Consider the following 17,655-nt stretch of genomic DNA (forward strand, 5'->3'; position numbering starts at 1 on the left):
AGACATTTATTGACACCCTCCCACATTCCATCTTACGACTTTTAAAGGGTGAGTGGGGTCTCCCGTGGCAGCACCCCCAGATATCTATGCAGGTCCTGCTCAGTTTCTATACTGGACACGCAACTTTCTCGTGTCCGTGGCATGTCAAGTGCATGCAACCAATCAGCTCGAGGAAGGCTTCCTCGGAAGCCAATCAGAGCCTAGGGAAGTGACCTCACCCCAGGGAGCGCTGTGTGGGCGAGGAAGCATCTCTTAGAGATGTGAGTGTCCCCAAATCACACCCTTCCTCCCCACCCTCCTTACTTCCTGGAGGATAACACCGCCTACCCCCTCCCCGAAGTAGAGTGAGAAAGGCTAACTAAATTCCACAAAGGAGAAGAACTAAAAGGGAAACTGCAAGCCATACACTAGTTTGGGAGTGGAGAACAGGTTATTTAGGGTTCCCTAAATAGGCCTCTCAAAGCGGGCTCTCCGGGTCCTGGAAGAGAACGGAGTGAGCTGAAAACAGGGTGCCACCCCTCTCTCTGGCCCCTGGCTTTCTTGACTCTGCACAGAAAGCTGCAATCATGGGTAAATAAGGACACGATCAAGGTCAAGTGCGAGAAAGAGACGGCTTGTGTCCTTGTGGACGTGCCTGAACACACAAGTTCCTGTGCCCGTGCTGGAGGCCAAGGACCGGGGCAGGCAGCTGGTCTGTGGGAGACCCCGTGCTCTTCCCCGTGCTCCCCAACGTTGCTCTCAGACAGCGTGCAGAACATTTCCTGAGGGCCCCCTGTCGGGGGAGAGAGGTCAAGGGCAAGCTCGACACTGGGGGCACACGCCTGGGACCCCAGCTGCCTGGGAGGCTGGGAGAGCTTAAGGCCTGTTTGGGCTACAGAGTTAGTTCAAGGCCAACTTAGGCAACTTATCACAACACTGTCTCAAAATTTAAAAAAAAATATGTATAAAAAGAGTTGGGGATATGAGGATAGTAATGGAACACTTGCTTAGCGTTTGTAAGGCTGTCAATTCAATCCTCAGTACTTGGGGCAGGGTGGACGGTGTGTGTGTGTGTGTGTGTGTGTGTGTGTGTGTGTGTGTGTGTGTGTATGACTTGGCTGGACATCCCCTTCAGAAGGCCTTTCCTCCCACCCCTTCCGCATAGACATCACTCTGAGTAGAGAGACAGATAAAAACACTTTATTTACAAATACAAACCAGGCCTGACTCCTCTTGACTGCCTCCACCCCAAGTGTGTCCATAAAGGCTTACAAAAGTTGGGGAGAAGTGTGTCCACAGCTGTGTCCACTCTAACAACCCAGTTACACTCCAACTCTTCTTTCATACTAAGAGACCAGTCCTCTCCCCACATGGAGAGGCGACACAGATCTGAAGGGCAAGGAAGATGGCTACTTGTTACATCTGTCAGCACGTCCTAGGGAGCACACAGGCCCCCCGGATTCTGACTAAATGCTTTCCTCCCAAAAGGAAGTAACAGGAAGTTTGGTGTGGATGGTGTACCCCAGTGATCTCAAGACTTGGGAGATAGAGGTAGGAGGGTCAAGAGTTCAAGGCCAACCTCACTCACATACTGAGTTCCAGGCCAGCCTGAGCTACGTGAGATCCTATCTCAAAAACAATAATAACAAAAACAGGATAAACCCTAAGTAATTTTAGACCTATATCTCAAATCAAGGAAGATACATGGGCCCGGGTTTTCAGTATATAGCCTCATCCATATTGTCATCACTGTCACCTCCAAAGTCCTCTCCGTTGTCAAAATATGACATGATGTAATCAGTTTCCTGAAACGTAAAAAGAAGCAAGGATCAGCAATGATTTCGGAGTTTTTCTTCCCCGTCTTTTCCCAGGCTCTCTCCGTCCCAGACACCGCTTTCCAGGTCTGGGACACCCCACCAGTGTCAAAAGTTAGTTTTATTTTTCATGTGTCCGTGTGTCTTGTCAACACCTGTGACTGTGTGCTGCTTGCTTGCCTGGTGCCCTCAGATGCCAGAAAACGGCCTCAGATGCTCTGGAACTGGAGTTACAGGTGGCTGTGAGCTGCCATGTGGGCGCCAGGGATGGAGTGTGCGTCCTTTGGAAAAGCAGCAATTGCCCTTAACCACTGGGCCACCGCTCCAACCCCATGCCGTTTAAATTTAAACTACACTTATTTACTTGTGTGCGTGACCATGTGTGTATGGGTGCAAGTGTGTGTGTGTGTGTGTGTGTGTGTGTGTGTGTGTGCCCTGATACACGCATGGAGGTCAGAGGACACCTGCAGGGATCAGTTCTGTCCCTCACAGAGTGGGTTCCGGGGATTGAACTCAGGCCATCAGGCTTGGCAGCAAGCACCTCGGCCCCCTGAGCCCTCTCGTCCACCATGTTATGTGTTTTGAGAATAGGCCAGAGGCAGATGAAATAGAGCCACGGGTGGCGTCGTCACTCTAGGCCCTGCAGCTCTGAGAACATCTCCTGTGTAAGAGTTGAGAGTGGGGTGGCCCAGTACAAAAGGAGATCTCTGCCAACCTGCAGGACCTGGGTTCAACCCCAGAACCCACATGATAGAAGGAGAGAACCAACTCCCACGGTTGTGTTCTGATCTCCACACATTTGCCGTCACACACACACACACACACACACACACACACACACACTAAAAAAAAACAAATCAAAACACTCTTTTGTATCATAAATCTGGTGGTGTACTCCTGTAATCCCAACACTAGAAGCAGGAGGATTTCTGGGAGTTCCAGGCCAGCCTAGCTTACATAGTGAGACCCTGACTCAAAAACAAAACGAATGTGCTCGCTACGGCGGCACCTATACTAAAATTGGGATGATACAGAGATTAGCATGGCCCCTGTTCAAGGATGACAGGCAAAGTCATACAGCAGTCCATATTTTTCCACCTTGAGCATAAAAATACCAACAACCTTTAATCCCAGCACTCAGGAGGCAGAGGCAGGTGGATCTCTGTCTGTGAGTTCAAGGCCAGCCTGGTCTACAGAGTGAGATCCAGAACAGACACCAAAACTGTACAGAGAAACCCTGTCTCAAAAAATCAGAGAGAGAGAGAGAGAGAGAGAGAGAGAGAGAGAGAGGAGAATCCAGAACTTGGGAGGGGAAAAGAGAGAGAGGTCTGAGGGAGAGGGAAGGCAGCAGCTCCCTTCACCTCTTCGTGCTCTTCTTCATCATATTCCTCCTCTTCTCCTTCTTCCTTTTCTTCTTCTTCCTCTTTCTCTTCCTCTTCCTCTGAAGTCACTTCCTCCTCTTTCTTCTCCAGAGTCTCATGTGAGGATGAACAGGAAGAGAAGCTCACACTCAGCTAACACAGGGGGAACAGGGGCCCCAAGGGGCCTGGAGTCCAGCTGTCTATCATAGGCCCTCCTCACCTCTAGTCTCTGTATCGTTTCCTCCTTATCTTCTGTGGTCTTGGGGGGCCTCTTGGGGAGTATAATGGTGGTCCCTGTTTGGAGGATCAAAAAGTGAACCCTGGGGAAGCCAATCTCCTAACTAGCTTTCTTTCCAGTTTTAAAATTGTGTGTGTGTGTGTGTGTGTGTCTTGTGTGCTCAAGGAGACCTGAAGAGGGCACTGATCCCCTGCAGCTGGAGTTACAGGCAGCTGTGAGCTGCCCCATGTGAGTGAAAGCTGTACCTTGAGGACTCAGCCACTCTCGGGTGCTTCTTCTTTCTTTCTATTGTTCACAAAATGTTTTGCTGTATGGTGTGTGTGTGTGTGTGTGTGTGTGTGTGTGTGTGTGTGTGTGTGTGTGTGTGTGAGTGCGCGCGCACGTGAGTGATGTGGAAGTTAGGACGGGCTCTTCTTTTCACTCTGTGAGCTCAGCTCTAGGGATTGGTGGCGGCTGTCTTTATCAGCTGAGCAATGTCTGCTCCATCCGGGCTTTCTGCAGCGCCCTCCGGCAGCCAACATGCCACTCTGCTGCCCTCCCGTGGCTACTGTGGCATCGGCCGCCACGAACCCTCACCCTCTTCCTGGTTCACTCACGTTCCTTCTGCAGCTTCCGAACTCGAATCTTGAGCTCCCGGGGTAGCCGCCGCCAATCTGGGGACAGTGAGAGTGTGGAGGTCAGCAGGACCCTGTCTGGGGCTTCCGTGAGCCACGACTGGTGCTAAGGGGCGGGGGAGGGCTTTAAAGGACAGGAAGGAGGGGCTGGTTTGAAGTCCGGTGGCACTGTTAACAGACCCCCAGAGTGTCGAGAGCACATCTAAGATTCTAGTTTCTAGATGCTGCGCAGGAAAGGGAGCAGGGCGGTGGTTCCAGGTACCTCGCGGCACCTCTGAAGAAAGGCATTCAGTGAGGGCTGGTCACCTACCAGGGTTCCAATCGATGGCATTGTCAATCGGCCCAGACATCTGATACTTGTCTGAGTAACGTTCCACATCTGAGGGGTCAGAGGTCAGAGTCAGAGTTTTATCCGTAGGAAAAAAATTATTCCTAAGGGTCTTCCCCTCTTAATTCTATTAATTATTGGTCGCCCCACTCCAAACCCAGTGGGGTCCGTGAAGACCTTCCCTTTCCAAACTGCCTCTCTGCTACACTTCGCCCTTAGTGCAGACTCTGCTCTTCTGAGAGGCAGCGTGCTTCACTGGACAGTATACGCCAGGATAAAAACCAGGGGTTCAGTCTTCTCCTTCCCTCCTACTAATAGGGTTAGCTTGGTGAATCTCCCACCTCTGGGAGCCTTCAGCTCTCAAGGCCTCAGTGTTAAAGCCTTAAATCGTCAACACTAAAAGACTGTACTTCCTCAGCGCGAGTAATTATCTGTTACCCCAAGCCTGCCTTCTTCAGTCTCCTGCTCACCAGTGAAGGGAAGATGCTTGGCATAGGTAGGGTTCTGAGACCTAGCTGAGGGTCCTTCCAACTAGTTCAGAGGCGGCCGAGTTGTGGTAGTTTGTACTGCACCCCCAACTAGACACACGAGATGCTAATGCTTCAATGTCCCATCAGCCCCGAGATTAGGGCTCAATTCAAATCTCGAGTAAGCCGATGCGGTTCAGACACAGAGGGAATCCTGATGCTCTCTCCATTAGACAGTGGACATCCTGAGTCGCCCTGGTCCCCAAGGGTGCTGGGCATGGACACTGACCTCTCTTGGGGACAGCTGGCCGGATGAAGTATGGGAGCTGCCTCATGGCCCCACGCAGCTCTTGCTTCAGAGCCAGGACATACTCCCCTTCCTCTCCTGCGGGCAGAGGCACTGGGTGGAACTCCAAGGGCTGAGGAGGCACAATGGTTAGCTTAGGACGAAACCGCTGCAGAAAAACCTTAAAGGGCCTTCCCCTAAGTTGAATCCATTGTTCCCTGTAAACAGAGGGCCAGAGGAATGGGAGGGCAATCTTTTGAAAGCTGGGGAGTGGGGAGTATGAAGAGAAAAGATAAACATCCCTTTGCCTGGAAAGCGTCTTCGGGACTCTGGAGACAGAGGGTCAAGATGAGGGCAGCTTAGGATGGGCCAGGAGGATTCCGTGGTCACATGTGGTCAGTGGGGGGCACGTGGGAGTCTTAGGAAAAGAAGGGAGACACTCACAGGGAAGAGTGGAGAAGGCTGTAGAGTGGGTGGGGGCAAAGCTTCACCCTTCCCAATGCCCACAGCCTCCATGTTGAAGGTCAACTGGCCTCGGCCACGACCCCGGCCCCCACCCCGGCTGGCCATGGTGGAGGGGGCCTGGATACTCTGAGATCCAGTGAGAAAAACCTAATAAAGACAAAAACAAAGAGATAAGGAAGTACAAGGAGCTACATGACACCCGGTGTTCTATGTTGGGTGACTTTTCTCTCTCTCTCTCTTTTTTTTTTTTTTTTTTTTTTTGGTTTTTTGAGACAGGGTTTCTTTGTGTAGCTTTGCGCCTTTCCTGGAACTCACTTGGTAGCCCAGGTTGGCCTCGAACTCACAGAGATCTGCCTGGCTCTGCCTCCTGAGTGCTGGGATTAAAGGCATGCGCCACCACCGCCCAGCTGACTTTTTTCTCAATGCTGAGGTTCAAACCCAGGACCTTTCTCATGCTAGGTAATACTCTATGTCTGAGCTATATTCCAAATTGTTTCTCTGTGACACTTAAAAAAGCCAATGGTGATGGGCAGTGGTGGTACATGCCTTTAATCTCAGCACTTGGGAGGCAGAGGCAAGCAGATCTCTGAGTTTGAGGCCAGCCTGGTCTATAGCCAAAGTTCCAGGACAGCCAGGCTATGCAGAGAAACCTTGTTTTTTTTTTTTGGGGGGGGGGGAAAGCAACATAAATAAATGATAAAAGATATAATTAACTAATTAAAAAATAAATAAAACATCAAGTTAGGAGTGATGCTACAAACCTGTAATCCCAGCCCACACTTGGAAGGCTAAGGCAGGAGGATTGCAAGTTTGAGGCAAGCCTGGTCTACATAGAGTTCCAGGCTACTCAGGGTTGAATAGCAAGATCATGTCTCAAAAATAAACAAATAGGGATCTGGAGAGATCGTTCAGTGGTTAAGAGTATGCCCTGCTTTTTGCAGAGGAATGGAATTTAGTTCCCAGTACTTGCTTGTATCTAGTAGCTCCCAACCATTTGTAAACCCAGCTCCAGGGAATCTAACACCCTTGTTGGGCCTCCATGGGCATGGCTGCCTTCTCTCTCTCTCTCTCTCTCTCTCTCTCTCTCTCTCTCTCTCTCTCTCTCTCTCTCTCTCACACACACACACACACACACACACACACATTAAAACATTAAAAACAATTTTATTTACGTGCATTGGTGTTTTGCCTGCATGTATATCTGTATGAGGGTATTGGGCACCCTGGGACTGGAGTTACAGACAGTTGTGAGCCGCCATGTAGATGGTGGGCACTGAACCCAGGACCTCTGGAAGAACAGCCAGTGCACTTAACTGCTGAGCCATCTCCCCAGCCCCCTTTAAGACATTTAAAAAATATTTTTAAAGGGGGGGGGTTGGAGCGCTAACTTGGTGCCTAAAAGTATATGCTGCTCCTGCAGAGGACCTGGGTTTGGTTCCCACCTCTCACATCAGGAATTCTCAACTGCCTGTAACTCCGTTCCAGGAGATCCAATGCCCTTTTATGGCCTCCATAGACAATTTCACACACGGGGTTCCCACAGGCAAGTAGGCACATACACATAAGTCAAGTTAATATTTTAAAATATTTTAAAGCATGAAAATTAATAAATTTTGGCTACAGAGCAGTCTCGGTGGTTAGGAGTGGGAACTACTCTTCCAGATGAATTTGATTCCCAGCCCTCACAAAGGCTGGCTTCTAACTTCCTGCAACTCTAGCTCCAGGGGATCCAATGCTTTTGACCTTCATGGGCACTTGAATTCATGTGCACACACAGAGACCCATAATAATAAAATAAGTCATTTTATTTTGGAGATTTTTGTGTTATTTTACGTGTATGAGTGTGTTGTAGGCATGTATGTGTACTGTGTGTGTAGTGCCCACAGAGGCCAGAAGAGGGCATTGTTTCTCCAGAGACTGGAATTACAGATGGTGGTTGTGCCTGATCAGGAGCTGGGACTTGAACAGAGCTCTTAACCACAGAGCCATCCCTTCAGCCCCACAATAAGAAAAATCAACATTAGATTATAATCCCAAAGTACAAAGTAAATGTCCATGAGTACATAGTGATATGAATGACTGGGAAAAGACCAATGTCCCATGCAGAATTCTAAACAAACTATGTAGATAGTCCAAACTAAAACATAAACCAAAGCATGTAGGTATGCTACGCTAACAGGACAGGAGTGTAATTCCTGATTCATAAGTGTGAGTTGTCCCACATGCTTTTGGCAAATTGGAGGGTATAGAGTAACTTTCTAGTGGACACCCTGCAGTAACTCACGTGGGTAATACATATTCTTAACAGGATATAAAGACATTTGTTTCTTTTCTTGTTTTGTTGACTCGAGGTCTCTGATAGCCCAGGCTGGCCTGAAACTCACTATGTAGCAGACAGTGACAGTGACCTGTGATCTGCCTGCTTCTGCTCCAGAGTGCTGGGAGTACAAGCCAGCAGCCTCCTTCCCCTTCTCCTCCTCTTCTCCTTCCATCCTTCCTTGACAAGGTGTCCTTATGTAGCCCAGGCTGTCCTTGAACACTCAGCTTCCCGAGTGCTACACCTCCATGCATGTGACGGATTTGCTACCTTTACCTCCGTGCCGTCGTTCCCAACACGCTTAAGTCTAGTTTAGTCAGTGAAAGGCAATGGCTTCCAACATAGGGCTAGCCTGCAGCACGTCTGACCAGTTCTCTTCAAAACTGTCAAGATTATAACAAATAAGAAACTGAGAAACTGTCATAGCTCACAGGCGCCCAGGGGGATGAGATAAAATGTAATGGGGTATTCTGGATGGGATCGCGACACATGAAAAGACCATTATATAAAAACTGAAGAAATCTGAATTGTAGTGTGAACCCTAATTGGTCTTAAAAATAAAAATCCAGAGCCAGATATCCCGGTAAATGCTGAAAGATCAGAGAGACGAAGGAGCCAGCCACAGCCACCTCTTACCTCAAAATTCCTCAGCCTGAAAGGGGTGAGCTCCGGGCTCCTCCCACCTCAAATTGCTCTCTCCGCCCAGCCATATCATTTTCTGTTTCCTCCTTCCTAGTGCTGGGATTAAAAGTGTGTGTCACCACTGCCTGGCCTCTATGGTTAACTAGTGGCTAGCTCCGCACTCTGACCTCCAGGCAAGCTTTATTTGTTAGAGCACAAACCAAATATCACCACATTGAATGGAATGTGAACCTTGAAAAATGATAATATACCAGGCAATGGTGGCTCACACCTTTAATCCTGGCACTTGGGGAGGCAGAAGCAGGTGGATCTCTGTGAGTTTGAGGCCAGCCTGGTCCTCAGATTAAATTCCAGGATAGCCAGGGCTACACAGAGAAACCCTGTCTCAAAAAAATAAATAAATAAATAAAATATACCAATAGTACAGTGGTTCATTAATTGTAACAAATGCATTATAGTAATATATAACATTAATAGTGGGGAAACTGTGTACCAGGATATATGGAAACTCTGGGGGTTATCTGCGCATTTTTGTTTTATTTATCTTATTATTTTGCAGTACTGAAAGTTGAATGCAAGGCTTTCCACATTCTAAGAGAGCACTCAGTGGGCACACTACCTCTTTAGCCCTGTACACATTGTTTTATCTGAATGGTTGGCTTTCACGTGTTCCTTTCTTCTTCCTTTCTGTCTGTGTATTCAGTTTTTCCTATAATGTATGACTACTTCTTTTATAATAAGAGAAAATCACTAGGTAGGCATTGTGGCTCGAGCTTGTAATCCCAGGACTTGGGGGGCTGAGGAAAAAGGACAGCCAAGGAGTCTGGGGCTAGCCTGGGCTACACAGATATTTCTAAACTCATGATCCTCCTTGCCTTTACCTCCCAAGTTCTGAGATTACAAGTATGTGCCAACACGAGCAGCCAATAAATAAAATGATTGATTTAGAATTCTAACCACAGGTCCACGGAGACGTCTCAGTGGTTGAAGGTCCTTGTCATGTAAGCTTACAACCTGAGTTCGATCCACGGAGCCAACAGGAAACAGAGACAGGATAACTGGTGGAAGGCTATAGGCTATAGCCTCAAAAAGGTGGAAGAGGGGGGGACAGATGAGGTCAGAGAACTTAGAGAATTCTCTCTCTCTCTCTCAGACACACACACACACACACACACACACACACTAGTAAAAGTTTAAAAACTGAACTAAATGTAAATATATTACATATCTTCTATACAGAATGGTACATTAGACTAATCTATACCAGGAAGAAGATGGGTATCTGAGGAGGTAGGAGTATCTAACTACCATGAAAAAAAGTGGGAGAAAAAGATTGCTTATGAGAGAGAGAGAGAGAGAGAGAGAGAGAGACAGAGAAAGGACATTTCACGGCGACTTAGGACAGCAATCTTGTCATCGTGTCCTTGGCTCCTTTCAAGGAAGAGGAGTACACAGCTGGCTTGTGTCTCTTTCCCTTTAACAGCTCCAGCTCCAGCTGTGGAGGAGCGTGGAGGAGCGTGGAGGAGCGTGGAGGAGGAGCGTGGAGGAGCGTGGCAGGGCAACAGGGAGCTAAGGAAAGGCCAAGAACTTGGAGGCTAGACAACTCTAACCCCACTTCCACACACTCACACATTCAACAAGTCATCACCAAAGGCACGGAGGAAAACGACAATACTATTTAAGCAGGCATCAGGGGGGTGGTCGGAAACTAGGCTGCAGGGCTCTTCCCTCTCGGCTCGGGAATCTGTAATGAATCCATCACGAAGACAACGCCTGCTGCTGTAAACCCACTCAGAAGCTTACAGCTACGAGATCAAAGGTCCCGGTGGGGAGTCACTGCCGCTGTTCTGCCAAACACCTTCTAAATAACTATGTTTTCAACTCAGGGGTTAGTGCTGACGTCGGCTCTGGTCAGAGGAACAGTTGTTACAGTCAGCGGTGACTCCAGAGACAAAGTACAGAGAATACAGGACTGTCGGCTGTCACGCCATAAGACACCAGTGTCGCCCACTCTAAGGCTCAGGAACTTGACAGAAGGGAGGAAAGGCTGGAGTGTGTGGAACACGGATTTCCGGACATGGCACGGCTGTGAACCCTGAACTCACAGCAACTGTGATTAACTACACAAGATCGGCACAAGACTGCGTCTCTTCACATCCTGTCACCGAAGGAGGGATCACGGGGACTTACTCCTCCCAAGGAACTTATAAGACGTGAGCAGCTGATGGCAGAAACTGAGGGGAGAGGGATTTTCTCTGGTGGTGTAGCCACTGGTAAGGGTCTCAAGCTCCTATAAAGAAACCCTCCCTGAGTCTGGCCGGGTGGTGCTCACCTTTAATCCTGGCACTGGGAGGCAGAGGCAGGTGGATCTCGGTGAGCTCAGGTCAGCTTGGTCTACACAGAGATCTCCAAACCAGCCAAGGCTACATAGTGAGATCTTAGAAAAAAAGAAAAAAGAAAGAAAGAAAAAAAGAAAATAAATAATTTCCTATGCTCCATAAACAACCCTAATGAAACTGATTGCATCACGCACTGAAAAGACACAAAAGCGCCAGGGACTCTAAGTGGGAAGAAGAGGGTCAGCAGGAATGGGAGAGGGACAAGAAAGGGTAACTGTGTGTGTGAGTGTGTGTGTGTGTGTGTGAGAGAGAGAGAGACAGAGACAGAGACAGAGACAGGGACACAGAGAGAGAAACACGGAGAGAGAGACAGAGAGAGAGAGACAGAGGGAGAGAGGATGTGATTGAAATACACTGTACATAGATGATTGGAGCCCATCTATTAAAATGTCATAATGGAACCCTGTTAGACACACCTTTGAACTCTAGTAAAAGTTACTAAAGAGCACATTTCAACAAAACATAAAAAAAAAAACAAACCCACCACCAACTACATGGTGTTTAAGGAAGGCAGAGCTGGGTGTGGGAGCATATGCCTGGGATCCTAGCACTTGAGATGTAAAGGCAGGATGCTCTGGAGTTCAAGGCCATCCTAGGCTACACAGTGAGTTTCAGGCCATCTCAGGCAACATGAGTTCCTGTCTCAAAACACCAAAACCAACCAACCAAACAAACAAAAGTCCAAGTTCTGTCAGGTCCTAGCTACATAAACTCTAATTCTTTCTTTGTCTGTAAAATGGGAATAATAATAATAAGCCCACCATCTTAGTTACTTTTAAATTGCTGTGAAGGGACACCATGACCCAGGCAACTTATAGAAGAGGCTTTATTGGGGGCTTACAGTTTCAGAGAGTGAGTCCATGCCCATCCTGGCAGGGATGGCACAGGAGCAGTAGCTGAGAGCTCACATCTCATCCATAAGCATGAGGGGGAGAGAGAGAGAGAGAGAGAGAGAGAGAGAGAGAGAGAGAGAGAGAGAGAGAGAGAGAGAGAGAAAGCTAACTAGGAACAATGAGGGCTTTTGAAACCACAAAGCCCACCCCCAGTGACACACCTCCTCCAACAAGGCCACACCTCCTAATCCTTCCCAAACAGGTCCACCAACTGGGGACCAAGCATCCAAATATGTTTGCCTCTGGGGGCTATGCTCACTCAAACCACAACACGTACTATGTGCCATGAAGTTGCAGAATGCTAACAAAACTCCTGTGCACCCCTGGTGCTTCCTACATGGAGTTTATATTCTGGTGGAGCTATCAGTTTACAAATAAGAGTTTAAGCCATGAGAGTAGGTGAGGTCCCAAAATGAGAAGATAGAGTGAGCAGTCTTGGGGCACTCTGATTCTGTATTTGTAGTAAACATGGTAAGAAGTAATACTGTGTTAGAACTCTTGCAGGTCTAAATGGAAAAAAAAAATCATTCCCTCCAAAAGAAATGCTTGCTGGGGATGTATTTCCAGGATACACCCCTTGCTCAGCCTGGGTTACAGAGTGAGATCTGTACTACCGGCACTAGAGAAGCTGGGACTGCAAACTCTGGACAAGTCCAGGCTACACGGAAAGATACTGTCTCAAAAAACCCAAACCCAAACCCAATCGAAACAAAACAAAACAGACAAAGGTTGGACATGGTGTCAAGTACCTTTAATCCCAGCACTTGAGGCAGAGGCAGGTGGATCTCTGTGAGTTCGAGGCCAGCCTAGTCTACAAAAGAGTTCCAGGCCAGCCAAAGCTACATAGTGAGACTCTGCCTCAAAACAAATAAACAACAAAAACGAAAAGGGACAAAGAATATAAACAGAAAGTTGACAAAATAATGGTCAATAAAACCATTTTAAAATATATCTCTATCTATCTATCTATCTATCTATCTATCTATCTATCTATCTATCTATTTGAAACAGGCTCTCTCTACATAGTGCTGGTTGTTCTAGAACTATGTAGACCAGGCTGGCCTCACACACAGATCTGCCTACCTCTGCCTCCCAAGTGCTGGAGTTAAAACCTCTTATGGGTTATGTGCATGTGAGTGCTGGTGCCCATGGAGGCCAGCGGGGTCAGATTCCCCCGTAGCTGGAGTTGCAGATGGGTGCTGGGAAATAACTTGGGTCCTCTGTGAGAGCAGCATACCCTCTTAACCACTGAGCTGTCTTTCTGGCCCCTGCTTTAAAAAATCGTTTTGTATGTATGTATGTGTGTGGACAGTGTGTGTGTGTGCATGTGTTTGCGTGTGAAGGTGCATGTGGGCTGTGATGTGCGTGGAGGTCAGAGGACAACTTTGGGTGTGGCCTTCACCCTCTGCTGCTTTAGAGGCAAGGTCTTTATGTTTGTCACAGCTGGCCTGAGAGCTCCTGTGGTGTTACTCCGCAGGCCACCACATCTGTCCTGCTTTACACAGGTTCCAGGGATATAAACCCAGGTTTTCCAGCTTGAGATGAAAGTGTTTTTTTATGGATTGAGCCATCTCCGTGGCCCAAGAAAACCATTTTCTACCTAACAAAGGGACTAGCCAAAATTAAAATGATAAAATAAAATAATAATCAGGCTGTGGTGAGATTCCCCTCGGATGGACATTGGCTGGGCTGGTTAGATTTCTGTCAGTTGGCACAAGCTAGGGCCATCTGGGAAGAAAGAATCTCAACGAGAAGACGGTTCCATCAGATGGGCCTGTGGGCAAGTCTGGGAGGGCATTTTCTTCATTAATGATGTGGGAGGGCCCAGGGCACTGTGGGCGGTGCCACCCCTGGGCAGGTGGTCTTGGGTTGTATAGAAGAGAAGCTGAGAAAGCCATGGAGAGCAAGGCAGTCAGCAGCATTTCCCCCATGGCCTCTGCTTCATGTGTCTGCCTCCAGGTTCCTGCCTTGCTTCCTTCATGATAGACTGTGACTGGGATGTGTAAACCAAATAAACACTTTCCTCCCTAAGTTGTTTTTGGTCATAGTGTTTTATCACAGCAGTAGAAAGCAAACTAAAACATGAACACACCTCAATGGGAAGGGTAAACAACCTCTCAAGGTTTTTAATCTCAATCTAGAAACCCAACTGTTAAAACTGTGGACTATTCCTTTACACTGTGTGAATATATGTCACTGTGATTGGGTTAATAAAGAAGCTGACTGGCCAATAGCTAGACAGGCAGAGGTTAGACAGGACTCGAGACAAAAAGAGAGCTTGAAGAAGAAGGAGAGGAGTAGCCGGGCTGCAGTGGCGCACACCTTTAATCCCAGCACTCGGGAGGCAGAGGCAGGTGGATCTCTGTGAGCTTGAGGCCAGCCTGGTCTACAAAGCGACATCCAGGACAGGTACCAAAACTACCCAGAGAAACCCTGTCTTGAAAAAAACAAAACAAAACAAAAACAAAAACAAAAAACAAAAGAAGAAGAGAAGGAGGAGGAGGAAGGAGGAAGGGGAAGAGTATCTCAGAATCGAAAGGAGATGTGGAGAAGGAGATGAACTTGCCATAGTGAGAAAAAGCACCAAAGCACATGGCAGAGTGTAGATAAGAAATGTGAATTAGTTAAAAGTGTAAGAGTTGGCTAGTAACAAGCCTGAGTTACTGGCCAAGCATAATAATAAACAATAATAAATCTCTGTGTGGTTATTTGGGGAACTGACTGGCAGGACAGAAAAGTCCATCTACATAAAATCCATCCTAAATAATCACATATTCTGCAATAAAATATCAGAATGTTGGTTAAAGAGCTATTTATGGGAACAAAGTTCTGAAATAAACTAGGCATGGTGACGCATACCTACAGCCCTAGCACACAGGAGGCTAAGGTATCTAGGGAGTTCCTAGCCAGCCTGGGCTATATAGTGAAACTTTGTTTCAAACATCAAATTCTATAATGACATAAGTGGTCTAATGATAGACGATTAAAAAAAAGCCATTTGAGAGTATTATCAGTTAACACAAATGTCATGACCTCAAGTTATATACAGGCAGAAGAGGTTGATAATATGGAATGTGAGGGGCGAGGGGGAATATGATATAAAGCCATGTTTACCTGTTATTTTCTTTTGTGTTTCCATTCTTGGTATAAAATTGAATCTGTGCGGCCCTATTTACTTATAACACACACACATTTATGCATGCATGCAATAAACTGAGAATATCTATCAAGATGCAGTAAGGGGCAGGTAGGTGGTCCAGCAGGTGAAGGCACTCACTGCATGACATGCAGCTCCAAGGACCTGAGCTCCATCCCTGGGACCATGTAAGGGTGAAATGGAGACATACTCTCACAAAGCGGCCCTCTGATCTCAACAGGAGGGCTCTGGCACGTGTGTGTACAAGTACACGTAATAATAATAAAGTTTAAAATTATAAAATACTAACCAGTAACTACTACACTAGGACTATGGAATAATGCACTCTTTTCTTTTATTACTACATGTTTGCAAGTTGTATGGAATAAATGGATATCCTACAATTAACAAGTAAAAAGGATGTTTTGTTTTTAAGAATGCAGGAGAGGCTGGAGAGATGGCTCAGTGGTTAAGAGCACTGGCTGCTCTTCCAGGGGACCCTGGTCCGATTCCCAGCACCCACATGATGGCTCACAACTGTCTGTAACTCCAGTTCCAGGGGATCTGATACTTTCTTTTGGATTCTGCAGGCACTGTATACACATACTGCATAGACATACACACAGGCACAAACACACACACACACACTTTAAAAAGTGTAACACTGGTGCAATCTTCCTGTTTTACAATGGAAATGTAGAATACATGTCATTCCTATGACCTCCACGTGTGCGCCATGGCACACACTCCACCTAGCCCCACTAATAAATTAAGTTGAACAAATAAAGAAAAAATTAAATAGTGGAATAACTTGAAAAGAACAAAGAACTAGTGTTTTTTTTTGGTGTTGTTTGTTTTTTATCAAAGATGTTGGCACAGAGGTATGGGTATAGCTCAGGGGCAGAGTTAATGCTTAGCATTTGTAAGGCTGGACTCACTCTTCACAGTTAAAATTAATTTTTTTTTTTAAATTTGGGGTATGGTGGTGCAAGCCTGTTATCTCAGCCTTTCAGGAAGGCTGAGGCAGGAAGATCGTAAGTTGGAGGCCAGCCTGCCTGTGCTGCGCGTAGCAAAAACCTGTCTCATAGTCACTAAATAATTTATTGAACAGATTTTCAGCAGAGGGCTCACTCTGATCCTCATTGTCTAGCATTGCGTCTGGCATGTAGTAGGTGCTCAGTAAATACCTGTTGTTTGAACAACTGACTACATGGGTCCAAAGACCGTCCACACTTGAGACCTTGTGAGTCATACTGCCTCCCTTCCGGTTCTCTTTGCTGGTTTCCTTCTCTGGTCTGAGAGCAATTATAAAACATTAATGCAATAAACCACCAATTTAAAGGCCCTTAATTATATACCATGTTTTCTTCTATTGTTCCCTTATTAGGAGTTTAAATTCGTCCTCCTTGTCAAGAGCACTGGCTCCCACAAATCAATTCCATTCAATTAACGCTTATTGAGCACAATGTATTACCGACCACAGTCTGTCTCACCAAACCTTCCGTCCAGATAGACACTTCAAAAGAGAACCTGTCATCCTAGTTCTGGGGAGGCTGCAGCAAGAGAAGGGCAAGTTGGAGGCCAGTATAGGCTACATAGCAGGAGTCTGCCAATAAAAAGGACGGGCGGGATGGAGGGAGAGGGCGAGCCCCACGAAATGGTAAACACTCTTGCTGCCAAGTGGCCAGAAAACCTGAAGTCGTGGCTCAAATTGTCCTCTGACCTCCAGGCGCAAGCCGTGGCACGCACGTCTACACACAAATACGCACACAAATAATGCGTTTTTAAGAATTAAAGAGATTCCAATAGTGCTAATCAGGCAGTGTCAGGCTGGGATCCTTGAATTAATCCTTCAAGGAAGGCGATCCAGGAGGAGAGCGGTGGGTAGGGGAGAGCGTTTCAGCTGACTTGATAGATAGCAGGCGTCTGTCGGGCTCTTGGCAGGGGGTTAGTGTTAATAGACGCGGGCGAGGCTGGCACCATTCTGAGCTACAAGGATGAGCCTTCCTCGCCTTCCGCTTTAATATCTGTCCCCAGGCGCGACAGCAAGCCCTGCCTATCTTTGATGTACAGTCGACACAGCAATGGGAGCCGCGGGAGAAAGGGTGGGGATCCAGAAGGGGGCTGATCCGACAGGCTGACAGGAAGCGCTGTCTAGCTTGCTGTCGGCCCCGGAGGACTAATTTTGGGAAGTACCGGACCAAACCGGGTCAGAGCCACCAAGTCGAAGCCTTACCTGCCGTCCCTCCCCCACTCGGGGCCCACGCAGCGGCCAACTTGAAATTCGCTTTTCTTCCTCCAGCCCGCGCTCTAGGCCCGCCTCCCCGAGCTCCCCATTGGTGCGTTTCCCGGCCAATCTTGGCGAGCGGAGGAGGGCGAGGCGAGGGGGCGGAGGGAGCGAGCCGCACCGGAACTGAGGCTGGGGAAGTGGGGCGCGCTGAGACCCGGGGCTGCAGTCCCTGTCCAGCCCGGACGGGGCAGGCTCGGGATGGCAGGAGCCGGCCAAGATGACCGGCTCCTCAGAGCTCAGCCAGGCACGTGGCTGAGCTAGAAGAGAGACTCGCTGCCGGGACTTGGCCTCCTGGGTTGGGGAGCCTGGACTGCGGCTCAGCAGCGAGTTCGTTCCCAGCACCCGCCTGGAGGCTCCCAACCGCCCGGCTGCAGCTCCAGCGGCTCTGGCGCCCTCTTGTGGCCGTACGACGTGCGCGCCACCCCC

At 47.9% G+C, this 17,655-nt stretch overlaps 1 protein-coding gene and 1 non-coding gene across 5 annotated transcripts; one reads left to right on the forward strand and one right to left on the reverse strand.

Annotated features, from left to right (window-relative positions):
- Window positions 1-1,157: 1,157 nt before the first annotated feature.
- Window positions 1,158-17,279, reverse strand: Polr3gl (RNA polymerase III subunit GL). Of its 4 annotated transcripts, XM_028854095.2 has the most exons (8): window positions 17,176-17,279; window positions 5,532-5,699; window positions 5,091-5,220; window positions 4,317-4,385; window positions 3,989-4,045; window positions 3,375-3,448; window positions 3,155-3,268; window positions 1,158-1,784 (listed from the first exon to the last, which is right to left on the reverse strand). In XM_028854095.2, the coding sequence occupies exons 2-8, from the start codon at window positions 5,655-5,657 to the stop codon at window positions 1,698-1,700; spliced, it is 657 nt and encodes a 218-aa protein (XP_028709928.1). In that variant the 5' UTR covers window positions 5,658-5,699; window positions 17,176-17,279; the 3' UTR covers window positions 1,158-1,697. The 4 variants fall into 4 exon arrangements, with proteins under 4 accessions (XP_028709928.1, XP_037062804.1, XP_028709930.1 ...); XM_037206909.1 differs by lacking the exon at window positions 5,532-5,699; XM_028854097.2 differs by lacking the exon at window positions 5,532-5,699 and having other exon boundaries at window positions 5,091-5,305; window positions 17,176-17,258.
- On the forward strand, window positions 2,784-2,887 carry LOC114680934. Its single transcript, XR_003732837.1, has one exon. It is a non-coding gene; the product is annotated as a U6 spliceosomal RNA (small nuclear RNA).
- Window positions 17,280-17,655: the final 376 nt, after the last annotated feature.

This window comes from Peromyscus leucopus, chromosome 6, assembly GCF_004664715.2.
Source record: "Peromyscus leucopus breed LL Stock chromosome 6, UCI_PerLeu_2.1, whole genome shotgun sequence".
NCBI classification, from domain to species: domain Eukaryota; kingdom Metazoa; phylum Chordata; class Mammalia; order Rodentia; family Cricetidae; genus Peromyscus; species Peromyscus leucopus.

What these genes read in the sequence shown, in the direction of transcription:
- Polr3gl (XM_028854095.2), bottom strand. Translation starts at nt 5,657, where the DNA reads ATGGCCAGCCGGGGTGGGGGCCGGGGTCGTGGCCGAGGCCAGTTGACC. An exon ending in TGCCATCGATTGGAACCCTG is followed by an intron (nt 4,046 to 4,316) that starts GTAGGTGACCAG and finishes CACTGTCCCCAG; the next exon opens with ATTGGCGGCGGCTACCCCGG. An exon ending in AAACGATACAGAGACTAGAG is followed by an intron (nt 3,269 to 3,374) that starts GTGAGGAGGGCC and finishes TCCTCACATGAG; the next exon opens with ACTCTGGAGAAGAAAGAGGA.